Source organism: Heterocephalus glaber, unplaced genomic scaffold (genome assembly GCF_053883595.1).
Source record: "Heterocephalus glaber isolate CG9 unplaced genomic scaffold, H.glaber_assembly_v1.0 deba00000331, whole genome shotgun sequence".
Taxonomy (NCBI): Eukaryota; Metazoa; Chordata; class Mammalia; order Rodentia; family Bathyergidae; genus Heterocephalus; species Heterocephalus glaber.
The window spans coordinates 66,363,999-66,378,065 of NW_028258142.1; the positions used below are offsets into that span (position 1 = coordinate 66,363,999).

Below are 14,067 nucleotides of genomic sequence, written 5' to 3' on the forward strand. Positions count from 1 at the left end.
CAGCTTTAGCTCAAAGTCCACTTTGAAAATAGGATAGCTATTCCCACTTGTTTTTGGGTTCCTATTGCATGCAATATTGTTTTCCATCTTGGTCTATGAATTTCCTTTTGTGTTAAATGTTTCTTCTGTACAGCATACTGTAGGATTTTGTATCTTGATCCATTCTCCTAATCTATCTTTTGATTGGCAAATTGAGCCCATTTACATTGATAACTGATATTCCTGTCATTGTATTAGTTTCCTGTTGCTGTTTTGCTGTCTTTCCCTTCTACTTAATTGCTATCCCTACCCAATGCTTTCATTCTTTTAGACCTTTTGGCATTATCTCTTTCTAGGAATCCTTGAGAATTCTTTAGCGAGCTGATCTGGTGGTCATGAATTTCTTTAGGTGCCCTGTCCATCATGGAAATATCTTATTTTCAAAATTCCTCTTTGTCTTTCTAGGGGAGGCGCAAACGACTGCAGAGCAAAAGAAATCTTAAGATATGAAGTGAAGGAAAAAAGGTCACAATGGATTTCTTCTCTAAACTAGAAATTAATAGACATAACTAACAAAATCACATTACACGAGAAGGTTTCGCTACAGATGAGAAAACTCTCCTTAGAGATGAGACAGTGCAGATGCTACCATGGTGGGGCTGGGGGTCTTTCTGATCCTCTGCCTTGGCCTGGATGTCCCTAGCCGAGTCAAGATCCTTTTGGAGGCTGTCCCTCCCCAACAAGTCTTCTCAGCTAGACGCTGAGATTGGGGTCCAGGACTTGGTGTCTTTGCAGGAAAGCACAGCTGCCGGGGCTTCCAGAGCCTGGGCGGCCTGCATTCACTCAGCTACAGCTCCTTTGCCATGAGCGGTTTGCCTCAGCTCTTTCTCTTTCCAGGTGAGGAGCATCAGACAAACAATTTTGGATGTGTTCCTTGACTAGTGGGTTGTAGTGTTTCAGGCAGTTAGTAAGTAAGCCTGTAATAGAATACGAACTGTACTTAACCTACACAGCGCTGCTGGGGAATGATGAGTTGTTTCACACAGGTGAACTTGTGACCTTTCCTTTTGTGGAGTAACATGTTTAAAGCATTTTTATGAACTTTTCTTTTCTAGAAGCTGCTGTGTCCTTGCTTGGCTTCATAAGCAAAGGAGGAAAAGGAAAAAGTCAGGAATTCTCAGGGGCCAGGACCACTGTGGTAGCCAGGGAAGTGGCCAGGCTCACAGGTCTTCAGAGAGAGCTGTGGACTGAAGTCAGGGTGCACACACATCTGTTAGGACAGTGTGTACTCTCCAGCGCCTCCCTCCCGGCCTGTGGTCAGTTCATTTGTCCCCCAAGCCCGGTTCTCCTCCTCAGCATGTAGGTGCTTCCCTTTCAAATCCCAGTACCCGGGGCTGGTGGAGGCACAGCCCCGAGGATGACCTGTCATGCCTGGCGCCGACCCTGTGGGAGCAAAGCTACTCACAGCCCCTTCCGTCACTACCAGGTATTTCTCAGTTCTACCCCATAAGGAGGAGGGGTGTCACTTTTTTGATTAACAGGTCTAAAAATTTGAAAGAAATCAATTTGTAAAATGATTCAGCTTTAAAAATGAGTGATGCATACAAGCTTTGATCTGCATTGATTTTCGGGCTTTTATGAGTACACTGTAAAGTGCTGAGCCTGTTCCCTTTGCTGTATGGAAACGGGTGCCGATGTGAGAAAAGGCAAAGTTGGAAGCCTTGTCTTAGATCAGTGTTTACAAAAAGAATCTCAAGTCTAAGCCATGTGCTGTGGTGCACACGTGTAATCCCAGCAGCCTGGGCAACTTAGTGACTTAACCCTGCCTCAAAAGAAAGAAATAAAAAGGGCTGGTTCAGTCCCCATTCCCAGGTGTGTGTGTGTGTGTGTGTGTGTGTGTGTGTGTGTATGTGTGTGTGAATCTCAAGTTTACCCAGCAAGTCATGTGGAAGAAAAGTCACTTATTGGTTTAAACGTGTTGAGCTTATGTAGCCTCAAGGTGCTAAAGTGCTTAGGGCTCCAGAGCTGGGGCTCTGCTGAGGGGCTCAGGTCCCTAATGTCCTGTCCCCTGTGCTGTCCTGGGGCTCTATAGACTCAAAGTGCCTGGAACAGCCTGGCGCCTGGATTGCACTGGGGGACGGGGCACCACTGAAGTGACAATGTGCCGTAGAGGCCCAGAACCACAGGGACAGGACAGCGGCTGCAGGAAGCTGGCCCCGGGCTCCAGGAATCACCCTCGGGGTGGAAGGTGGCAGGTGTTGTAAGGCGGGGTCTCTGGGGGCTGGGGTGGGAACTTCTTCCTGCGGACAGTGGCTCCACTGTGACCACGCCGGCAGGCTGGGTGAGGCCTCCCCGTGGGATAGCAGGGGAGGGGACAGCACCCAGCCAGCCTCAGGGACAGGCTGTTCTATCTCACAGGGTACAAGAAGTCACATCAGCTCTGTCACATGGCTTAGGCAGAGGCTGGGCGGAGCCCCTCAGGCCGCAGGAGGGGACAGAGGTGTCCCAGACACCAGGCCACCAGAGAAAGCAGAGGAATGGCAGAGCGAGAAACTGGCATGGCCAAAACTAGCACTGTCATGGGGCCACCGGGCCACCGGAAGGACAGGGCTGAAGGAGCCCACACAGGGATCACAGCAGAGGGGACACCGGGCAGAGGGCTCTGTGGATCTCCCTGCTCAGGACGTGGGCACAGGGGCACAGGACGTGGAAGAAGGATGGAGGGATGGCCCTTCTGGGCCGGACACGCTGCTGGCTGTTACCTGCAGTGAATAAAGTCAGGGACAGGGTTGTGCTGGCTGAATGAGGCCGCATCCAGGTTCATGCAGATCTCGACATTGTCACCGGCCATGATGCGCACTGCAGCCTTGTTCTCATCCTCGAAGATCTGCCGCTGCAGGGAGGCGCACAGCAGCAGCATGAAGTCATCTGCGAGAAGAGGGGAGGTCGCTCGGCCCAGCCCTCTCTTGAGCTCCATGGTAGCCCTGTGGAATTAAGGTCAGGGCCAAGCCCCACCTTCCCCAAGGGGGACAAGAGGGACCTGTGCTTGTAGCCACAAGGTGCCCCAGCACCAGGCCCCAGGGAGGGCTGGAGAGCAGCCAGGCCGTGGGCATTTGTGGGAGCAGGGCACCCTGGAGCGTGGCACAGAGCAGCCTCAGGTCCTCACCATCAGCCTGCACTACTGCTGGCGTCTTTGTTTCTAAAATTAAACCCAGATGTGTCCAGGCCGGGCAGCCTCTCCTGAGGGCCCTGCAGCACCTGCTCTCCTATCCCCTCAGGTGGGGCGGACGCACATGTCAGCCTCTCCATGCTTAGGAAGCCCAGGGAGGAAGCCAGGAGGGGACACACAGCGGGTGGAGAACACAGAGAAGCTGCCCAGGCCAAGCCCCCACTTACAGACCAGGAACACAGGGTTGGGCCTCACGATGAAGTCAGGGAAGTACAGCCACTTGATGATGTTGTCGTTGAAGTCAGCCCCCTTGAGCCTCCATGGGTAATCTGCAGGAGGCACACGGCAGTCAGTGCGCCATGCCTCCTCTGGGGAGCCTGCACAGGGCAGGGGACCGTGGATGCTCACCTCGGCAGGGTGCAGGGGGCACCCCAATGCACACCAGGTACTGCAGGGTAAGGATGCAGGCCAGGAAGCAGCAGTACTTGGGCCACACCTCGGCTATGGCTTTCCTCCGGCGGCGGTACAGGACGCCGATCAGCCAGCAGGCGTGGATCATGGCATAGAAGTCCATCCTCTGGCCGATGACATTCACTGACAGTAGGAAACAGGTCTGTGTGAGGATGACAAAGGCAAGAGAATTGGGTTTACAGGGAAGGGGCACAGTGTCCGGGGCCAGCCTGGTGGCCGAGATGGCCCCCAATGCGTCCCCTCTGGCTCTGCGGAGAGACTTCTAGGAAGACAGAAGTGTTCAGATCACTTCCAAGGGACAACTGAAAAACCACTTGGAGCCACAGTTGCAGTGTCTTCCTGCAAATTCTCCTTCTCTGAAAGGACAGGCACTGTCACCACCACACCACCATCTAGGTTAAACGGTTCCTTCAGCTGCAGACCCACTTGCAGAATGCGCGGAAAGAAAAATGGTCAATGACTTCTATTCCAACTGAGAAACTAGCACGGCAGCCGATGTCCATGGGTTAAGCCAGCACTTGCTGTGGACGAGGGGATACTGACACCCAGTCCCAGAAGATGCCGGCCGGAGCCAGCCCTCTGTGGACCCCACAGGGACAGGGACAGTCCTCACAGCCCGGCTGGCCAGAGCAGGCACTGAAGTCCCCAGGCAGGGAGCAGCAGAGCCCGAGGCGAGGACACTCACCTCCAGGCCGAACTTGTAGAAGAAGTAGTTTGTGAAGTACTTGGCACAGCTAAGCAACCCGTCATCCAGGTGGAGCCTGGTGACGTCGTGGAAGATCGTCTTCGACACGGGGGCTGTCAGCTTGTTCCGGCCTCGGTAATACTCCTGGTGCCGGTAAATGGTGACTTCAAAGGCCAGGATGGCCAACATCAGGAGATTATTCTACACGTAAGAAACAAGGAAGCACACTGTGCACACACATGCTTTACAATTTGCTAATTTTACACAATCCCCACAATCACTGTATTTAATGGTGGGTGTCTAAAGGGCTTTATAAAATCCCACTTGCATTTAGCACAATATGAAGGTCCAGTGTCGCTTTGTCTTATTTATCGTGGCGTCATCCCCAAATATCTGTTTGTTTATCCAACTGCTATTATAGCAGGAAATATTCCCAAAGACATCTACCATATGAAGAAAACTTAGAATAACAACATACTGAAACTGGGCTGCTGCATATATGTAAAAATGCCAGGTGCAGAGTGTAACCTTTTTAACTGGCTTGTCTGTGTAGTAAGATTGGGACTGCAGAATTGTCCACCAAAGAAAAACGTGAAAGATCTGAAATATCTTGTTTTCATTGTTCGTACAACTGTGTACCGTTTAAGTGCTTTTTGCAAAGATATACTTTATTTTGTTACATCTAACTGTAACGGATGCCCTTTAGTAAACAGAGAGAGACAGAATTTGGACAGCAAAACAGTCTTGTAATGCTACAGCCCTTTCTCAGAAACAATCACCGTGACCATTTGGTAAATTTTATCCAATATTTTTCTCTCTCTGTGCAGAACCTGCACAGGGTTCTGAAATCCCTTTAACTTTGTAATGTGTTCTGGGCATGGCTCAATTCTGATGGGCCTTTGGACCTTGCGCCTGTGATGCTTGTGTGCTGTTCTAACGCAGTATGGTCATATTTTACTTAGTCAAGCTCAGAGTGCGCGGCTGATTTCTCTACAGTGCATGCAATGCTGATTGTAATGTTTGGTGGCCTGTCGCACAGGTGATTCCAGCAGCCACATGAGAAGGCCAGGTTCCTAGCAGGTGGGCTGTGAGCGCTCAAGGCCAGAACCGGAGACCCCAGGCCTGGCCCAGACCTCACCCTCAGGTAGACGAGCAGGGGAGAAGACTTCCTCAGGCCCACCCACTCCGTGGGGTCGATGGGGGCGCTGTAGAGCAGGGACTTGTTCAGCTCCTTGAGAGGTATGTTGGTTTGGTTTTCATTTGGCTGAAAAGAAGAGCAAACGGAGTAAAAAATGGCTCCCCGGATAGTGCTGGGGCTGAAGAGTTCCCACTGTTCTTCAGCTTCCACCGAGGGCCTCAGGGGACAGGGAGGGACTCTGCACGGCCCATCTCCAGGGCCAGGGCAGCTCCAAGACGCCAGCGGGAGGGGGCGGGGAGGCGACTCAGAGCGGACAGAGCATGCGCAGCGCGCAGGCCCCGCCCACAGGACCCCAGGAGGTCCCGCCCTGGCTCACCAAGGTGCAGTTAACAGAAAAGGTGCTGGGCTTGATGGTCTGGAGCTGGTACAGCATCTTGCAGACAATGATCACACAGGTCCAGACGGTGCAGACGCTGGAAGCTAGACGGCGAAGCTTGGCGTAGGGCAGAGCGAAGGCCCAGGAAATCAGAAACACATAGTTGAACAAAGACACCTGGAAACGCAAATCAGAGCCGGGAAGGAAACACATAACAGGGCGGAAGTGCGTGGCTCAGCACTCGGTTTTCCCGTGGACGTCCTCGTGCGTGCGAGGCTTTGGTGCTGGGGACGCTGGGCGGGTGAGGTGTGGGCCTGAGGGCCCTGCGTCCCCTAGGGGGTGGGCGGGAGCGGGGAGGCGCAGGGCCGGCAGTGCACTGGTGGAGGGCACCAGCAAAGGGAGAGGGAGGCGGAGGCGGAGACAGACAGAGGCGACAGCTCGGCTCAGGGTCCACGCTGTGCCACCGCGGGCGCTTGCTCGGCGATGCCAGCTGCAGACGTGATGCTGTTAGGCAGCCACAAGTGCTCCAGAGTCTCAGCACAGGGCTGAGCTGCCCCCTACAGCCAGTGTTGCTCAGCAACGAGACCTGCTCCACATCATCCCCGGAGCGCACCTATTCTCTCCTGCCCGCTCTCGCTTTTAGCTCTCTCTTCCTCCTCCCTTTTCTTTCTCTTAGAGAATGGACCTTCTGCATCCGACCCCTCTTTTACTTGAGGCCCACTGCCCTCACTGAATTGTCTTCCTAGCTGGCATGGTGGTGACTGCCTGTGATCCCAGCACTCAGGAGGCTGAGGCAGGAGGGTCACAAGTTTGAGTTCTGGCTGGGGAACACAGTGAGGCCCGGCCTCAAAATAGAAAATAACTAAGCGTTGGGGACGCAAGTCAGTGTGATGGCCTTGTGTTCAGTCTCCACGCAGAACAAAATTGAAATGGTCTTCCCGGGCCTTCAGGGCCTGGCAGCCCAATTCCTCATGGGCAGAGATCACTGCAGTCAGATGTGGCTGCTTCAGAAACGGTGTCTGCCGTTTTCAGCCAGGCTCCTCTCCAGCTCTTTCCATTTCTCCTTACTGTTCCGACCCTCAAGTTGTATTAGAATTGATCGATTCCCTACATGGTCCAAATGCTGGAAGTCTTTCGCTCTCAGTCAACAGACCCTGGCAGTTAACTCAAAGGGGCAGCTGCTGACCAGCAGGGCGGACACCGGGTTTCTGCTGCAACTGTCACAGGGCAGAGTGCACGCTGGTCCTGCTCCTACTTAAAACCGTGGCCTGTCCATTTCAGGTGCTTCGTGTGAAGTGGGAGGAAGCTCTGGTGCAGACTGCACAGCTCAATGCAATCCCCCCACCCCGCTCTATGGTGCTGTAGTCGTAAGCTTTTACTGTTATCTAACGTTTTAATGATGACAGCCAGTGGTTCCCTGACTACTTTTTCAGGAGCAGAGATTCTGAGTTGTATCCAATTCAAATCAGCCCAGGGAAATCACGACCATGCCAGTTATTGGTTGAATAAATGAAAACAGAGCCTGCACTCCCACAGGGAAGGAGAGCTGGCCACCAGCAGAGAGATGATTCCCTTCGTAACAGACGCAGTGGGGACCACCATCCTGTCTCAGGAGATCCCCGAGTGAACAAAGTGTGGTCTGTCAAGGATCTGATCCGATTCTGAAACTTGTGTTTAGCCCTTGTCCCATAAACGGAAAGCTACTGTCCCCAAGAGGAAGCAGCAAGGTGGATCCCAACCGAGGTACAAGAAAGCAGGCCCCCAGCGGAGCCGACAACACAAAGGAGCTGAAAACCAGTGGCTCTGCAGTGTGGCCGCCCACCAGGGCCGCGCAGTCCCCTGTCCCCGCCCATGCCCTGCGCTGTCCTCTCTGTCCACCCCGCTGCATGGCAGAGCCAGGCCCCACCTTCACTTGCCTCTTTCACAGACACCCAGATGATGTAGGAGGAGACAATCTTGGTGATGTGCAGCTCCAGCATCCACCACACGAACACCTGCAGCTTGTGGAAGAACTCCAGGAACTTCAGGAAGAGCACAGTGAGCCGGTCGATCACCAAGTGCCACTTGCTCCGTAAATCTGCGAAACACAACAGAGCCCGAAGGCACACAGCTGGGTGTGTGTATCCACCCAGGCCAGCCCTGAGGCTTCCCTGGGACTCAGGCTGGGGCTGAGTGCCAGGGATGAGGTCTGCGGGCCCCAGAGGAGGGTGGCCTGGGGCCCAAGCGGTGCTGGTGACACTGGTGTCCCACAGAGACTTGAGGACAATGCCACTCAGCCCCTCTTCCGTTCAACTAGCGCAGTGGTGGCGAACCTAAGGCACCAGTGCAGCAGCGTGCTGTTGTGTCATCGAGAGCTCTGTTGCTGTGGGTTATTGTTAATGTCTGAGTTCTTTTGCTAAACTAAAATCTCAGTATTCGGGTTTAACTACAGTGTTGGCACTTTGCATAATTAAGTGAGCTCTAGGTTGCAGTTTGGGCACTTGTCTCTAAAGCCTTCGCCATCCCTGGATTAGCGTAAAGAAGAATTCGGCTGTGTTTGCGCCTATGACTGAGCCACTCTGCTCTAACTCCCTCCTCAGGTGCTGTCTTTCCCTGGCCTGGGCGCTGTCCCCATTGCTGGGCTTGGGCCTGAAGCCACGCAAGGTTCAGCGCGTGTGAAAATAGCTCACGCGCAGAAGGACCCAGGTAGCAGCAACGGAAAGGCCCAGAGTCTGCCGTGAATGCAGTGTAGACAGCACGTGCACAGGGAGTGGGGGGAAAGTGAGCGAGGCATCTGGTGAGCACCTGCGACCTGCCTCCAGGAGCCAACAGCACCCTAGCTTCGGCCCCTGGCCAGGCTCCCTCCTTGCACCCCTGCGGCACACAGTCCTCCCTGGGGTCCTCGGAGATGACTGCAAGAAGGGACAGGTGAGGGGAGCTGGCCTTCGAGAGGGAGCTCCCTTCCTGGGCTCTTATTAACTAAATGAGCGAAACAGCAAAATAAAAGGCAGACAGATGATGGACACAGGGAGACAGACCTTCCGTGGAAGGGAAGGAGACCAAGGGCCAGAGGGAGGGGCAGGGTCAGGGGCCTAGAGAGAACTGAGGAGTGTCTGCACCCACCAGCTGGGCTCCGGGAAGAAGAGCAGGAAAGAGTGTGCAGCGGGACCCCGGGGTGACAGCGTTGGCTGGGCCGTGACACCCCTGAGACGAGGGCAGGAGGACACAGCCTTCACTGCCAGGTCCAGGCACTGCAGCGTCCCCAGATGGTGTCCCCAGGCTGAGGCGGGGCTTCAGCTTCCGACACAGCTGTCTGGGGACCCTGTAGGCGCGGGCAGGGGTGGGCAGGGGCACCCTGCATGTCCAGCACTCTTCCAGCGGCCCCAGCTCTCAGCCAGACTCCCGGAGATTATGGGAGCCTTGGAAGCAGGAGCAACTGAGTGGACCAAAGGGAGGAAGCCCTGCCGTTGATCCCGGTTGTGTCCCAGCGACTGGGTCACGCAGATCCTTCTGGCTTATGGCCCATCTCACGGTTACCTGACAGCTCCTCCTCCTCCTCCAACTCCTCTTCTTCCTCCGAGTCCTCCTCTGAGTCCTCCTCTGAGTCCTTGCCGTCCTTCGAGGGCTCACCCTTCCTGCCTTCCTCCGTCTGCTCCTGTCCCTCAGGGTGCTGCTGCCCCGGCTCCGCCTGCTTGTGGACTTCAGGCTTGTCCAGGCTGGGGGTCAGGTGCATCATGGCCAGGTCGGGCAGGCTGCCCTCGGGGTGTGCCAACCTGTGGGCAGAGGGCAGCTGAGGCCCGGGCCAGGTGTGGGGAAGAGCAGCAGGGCCGTGAGGAGGAGGAGGAGGAGGAGGAGGAGGAGGAGGAGGAGGAGGAGGAGGAGGAGGCGGAGGAGGAGCAGTAGACAAAGCGGAAACCCGGTGCAAGCACAGCACCCTGCAATGAGGATAGGGGGTGTCGGCGAGTTGCCGCTTTGGGTTGGTTGGTTTGTTTTAGGTTCTTTCTAAAAACAAACTGTGAGCTGAGCTTTGATTGGCTTCTCTCACCAAGGCTCCAGGGAGTCCTCGGGAATGAGAGCTGTCGGCACCCAAACTTGACATTTTTCCCGAAGGAGAAATGGTCAGAGTTTAGGATGGAGAAGCATGAAATGGTGCCGGGTTGGACAGGCATCTCATGGCTTCACGGGGGACTTACTCATTTTGGTGGATTGGGAATTTTTTCTTGATGCTGCTCAAAGTAATTGGAATAGAAAGGAAAAAAGGAGATGAGAAGAGGAATTATGAGGAAGGTCAGAGATCACACATCATGCTACACATCATCGCGACTGCATTCGGGGTGCAGAGTGCGGAGGCCTGGGGCCGCACATTCCCGGCTCAGCTGCGAGCTGGGGCCCAGGGCCCGGGCTGGCAGCGGCTGGAGAGTGCACAGGCGCAGGTGTGAGGGTGAGAACGGCCCACGGGGATGCATGCTCTCTGGGAAGCATTCGCACTTCTGTCTGCAGGAGTTGGGCATTCCCAGGCAGGTGCTCTGCAGGGAGGAAGCCGCCCACCTGCCAGGTCGGAGGGAGCAATGAGGCGAACAGTCTTAGGGGGTGAAGCCGTCTGCAGCGCAGCCTGGAGGGTGTTCGGTGTCCACTGTGGACACGGCTGTGGGGGACGGAGGGATCTGAGCTGGGGTGGGGCACGGGAGAGCTTCCACTGAGCCCACTGCGCTGGGGCCTGCGGTGTGCCTCGAGTGGACAGTCATGGTCGTGACCCTCGGCACAATTTGTTTTGAGACCAGGCCTCACTCTATTGCCCAGACTGGCCACAAAGTCCTTGGTCTCAAGTGTTCATCCTGCCTCGGCCTTCTGAGTTGCTGGGACTATCGGTATGCCCCATGATGCCTAACTTCCTACATTTTGTAAAAAGATGAAATTTTTAAATTCACATTCAAATGAATGCTTTAGAGAACACTTGCATACTTAGGAACGTCTCAGGAAAAGGTCCCGGAGCTCCAATGACCCTAAGGACCACAGTAGGTCCTTGCAGAATGACAACTGGTAATATTCTACCTGTGGACTCTGGGTCAATTATTTGCTCTTCGGAAGCTCAGTTACTTTTGGATACAACGAGTGGATTTGCAGATAAATCCTAAGCTATTTTGAATTTTCGGATTTCAGATGTGAACATGACTGAGGCTCTGGCGAAGCCCCCTCCATCCCTCAGGAGGGAGCCCCTGCTGGGGGTGCCAAGCCCACCCTCGGGTTCTGGCCCCGAGCCCAGGAGGAGCCGGGTGGCGCCACACCACTCCCTTACTCGGCTGGTCAATCTGCCCTCCCTCTCCAGGGCTCCAACGTCCTGCCCTGCCGTCCACACCAGAGCCACTCCCTGAACCCTGCTACCCCCTGGCTGTCCTGCGGTCAGGACTGGGCTTGGGGGCCAGGAGTGGACGCGGCGCACTGTTCCCTTTGGCTGTTGGAAGACACCCGCCCAGGGGACAGGAGTGTGAGCTGTGACCTTGCCGGACTGTGCGTGTCACACACATGCCCTGGGGATGGCAACTTGGAAATCATCGCTGCAGCTGTGGCTGCTGCTGATGGGTGAGGCTGCTGCCTGGGTGCGGTCCCTGCGGCTGCAGCTGCACCACACAGCGTTCCTTTGGCAACAACGGCCCCAACTGCTGTGCACATGGCGCTCAGTGAGGGAGACGACGGATGAGGCACTGGGCCACCCTGGAGGGAGCCCCGGGCAAGGAGGCCCAGACCCGCCTCTAGAAACCTGGAGTTGTCTCAGGCCGGGACCCGGCAGAACTACAGCTCATCTACATGCTGCTCACTGGCACCAGCCTGACCTGAGACGGAAAGTGGGCTGGGACTCTCAGGCGCTCTCTGGGTCGGGGCATGGGCTTGGAATGGATGACAACAAAATAAAATGAAGACACATGGATCGGGCCGCACCCATTAGCCCAGGAGCTCATTCTGTATCTTGCCCTGCACACTCCTGAAAGTCTGTGTGTGAAATATGTGCAGATGAAGTATTTGAAGTGCACGATGGGCTTGTACAATTGTAAAAATACATCTCGTGTGCACCCTTTTATTTTTCATTCTTTCCATGGTATTTCTGGGATGCAGTGGAAAATGCTGAAAGCACAGGTTTTGGAATCAGAAATACTTGAGCTCAGGCCCCAGCTGAATAAGCCACTAGCCAAGTGGCGCTGCGAAACCACACTCTCACCCTCTAGGCCTCAGTCTGCTGACCTGCCAAATGGACCAGTCCTCCCGGACTCCTAGGAGGTTTTGAAAATTAAGGCAGTTTCCGTAAGTGCTTAGCACAGTGTTAGGTACAGAACAAAGCAAATTAAAGCAAGGAGCCCTTTTCTAAGGATTGCTTTAGCAGGCTTCGGTGACCTATATCATAAATCCATCCTAATTAAAGGCAGGTTAGACATATACTTCTACAGGGCACCACTCAGTAATGCACATATGGGGAGACGATCAACTTAAGACTCCAGCTCCGACATCAGCACACCTGTCAGGTCACTTCCATCAGGAGACACCTAGCGGGCGCCAAACAGTGGGTGAGGCCCTGGGATTGGGGGGGGGGTCCTTGTTCAGACCTGAGGAGCTGGGCCTCTAGCAAAGGAGACGAGCAGGGGGAAGGGCAGGGAGCAGCAGGGAAAGAGGGTACAGAGGGGACACAGGGCCATGGGGACTCAGGGTGGGCGAGGTGGGGACTTTGGCAGGGTGCTGGTGCTCACGAGGGGGCGTGTGGAGGAGGCCGACCTTGAGCTGAGCTCAGTCACAGGCTCTGGGTAGAGGTGACCTCGCAAGGGAGTCACTTGGTAACTCCCCCAGGAGCCAACTCCGAGGCCAGGCTGGAACCAGAGCCGTCTCTGAGCACCTGATGAAGACCCTGGCGATCTCCACACCCAAGGCCCACGCAACTGGAGGCCACTGTCCCCCAGGGGGACACCGCTCTCACTTACAAAGCAGTGGAGAGCTTGACACGCAAGAGACAGTTGTTGACAAAGGCAGGGGAGAAAATACGGAAGTACCCACCTATTTCTTATCAGATACACGCGACCATTGACTTTGGCATGGCTGCGCAGGAGGCGGTGGGAGACAGGAGAGAAAAAGAGGACACCATTAGGCAGAGACGCAAGGCAGGCATCCTTCGGGCTTCCTGTCGCCAGGTGAGCCATCAGCCATCGCTTGGCTTGTCCATGCAGGTGATCTGCCTCGAAGAGTTGGGGGCACCAAGCATAGCCACAGCACAACTCAGACACACTCAGGGGACAGACACACACACACACACACACTCTGCACGCTCACTGTCCTTCCCAGCAACGCTTGCTCAGGGAGATGATGCTGAGACCTCTTGATATACATTCTATCAAAGAAAATACAACTGAAAGGATTTATTTTTGCTCTTTTCCCAGAATTTTAAAAAAAGGGAAAAAAATCTACTAAGTAACCACAGTCAATATATTTTCTCTAAGGTCTTAAAAAACTGAAGTTTGAAAAAGAAGTTGTTTTGTTTCTACATGAAAAGCAATATTTTCTGACATGAGTTGCAGACAGAGTACATGGATATTTAAATGGGTAAAGGGTTTTTAATAAATTATTATGAATTATACATTATGTAATAAATATATTATTTCTACCAGTATATTATAATAGATGTTATTATCAGTGGATATGTGATCTGACATTGGCTGCGTAGAAATAACAGTAGCTGCTTCTTATGCACATTATAAAAGTTTTCCACAAAGCTAACTTCATAAATTTGGTAAGGCTAAAAACAATAAATTCTGCTTCATACACAAATTATATTTGCTTACAGGACATATGTGCGCACACAGACACACACACGCACACGGAGGTGGAGAAGACGGGAAAAGATTAGTTAGATTCCCACAAAGATAGTCCCGAAACTGAGCTAAAGAAAATGAATCCACTGCTCACAGCTGGCGTGTGTGAAGCGTGCTAGAGAAGAGCGGGCACAGGAGCAAGGTGTGACAGTTAAGCCCAGTGGTAGAGATATTTATTTTTCTTTGTTGCTTTGATTTTTATGCAGTCATTGGAAATACTGTGGTTTACTCTGGGACGAGGACACCTGTTAGTGAGGACACACTGCCACCAGCAAGAGTTGCTAACAGCTGGAATTGTACATCCCATGCCGAAGTTAAAATTTTGGGACTTCCATATGAACATGAACTTCTTGCATTAAATTCCCCAATACCCATCTTGAGTGAGTTCCTTAAATTCCCTAAGTTCCTAGGAGACCTTTT

The 14,067-nt window shown here is 53.8% G+C and overlaps 1 protein-coding gene across 5 annotated transcripts in view; it reads right to left on the reverse strand.

Annotated features, from left to right (window-relative positions):
• The window catches only part of Piezo2 (piezo type mechanosensitive ion channel component 2), a 321,693-nt gene that overhangs the window by 66,340 nt on the left and 241,286 nt on the right, over positions 1-14,067 (reverse strand). For 2 of the 5 annotated variants that reach the window (XM_087194959.1, XM_087194939.1), the window contains exons 18-27: positions 12,836-12,877; positions 9,991-10,023; positions 9,335-9,570; positions 7,735-7,895; positions 5,819-5,995; positions 5,443-5,568; positions 4,305-4,505; positions 3,557-3,761; positions 3,376-3,477; positions 2,742-2,907 (exon numbers count right to left, since the gene is read on the reverse strand). In XM_087194959.1, the coding sequence (XP_087051085.1) occupies positions 2,742-2,907; positions 3,376-3,477; positions 3,557-3,761; positions 4,305-4,505; positions 5,443-5,568; positions 5,819-5,995; positions 7,735-7,895; positions 9,335-9,570; positions 9,991-10,023; positions 12,836-12,877 (1,449 nt within the window). The remainder of the gene's footprint in view (positions 1-2,741; positions 2,908-3,375; positions 3,478-3,556; positions 3,762-4,304; positions 4,506-5,442; positions 5,569-5,818; positions 5,996-7,734; positions 7,896-9,334; positions 9,571-9,990; positions 10,024-12,835; positions 12,878-14,067) is intronic. The other 3 variants (XM_021265256.2, XM_087194955.1, XM_087194949.1) reach the window with 2 other exon arrangements.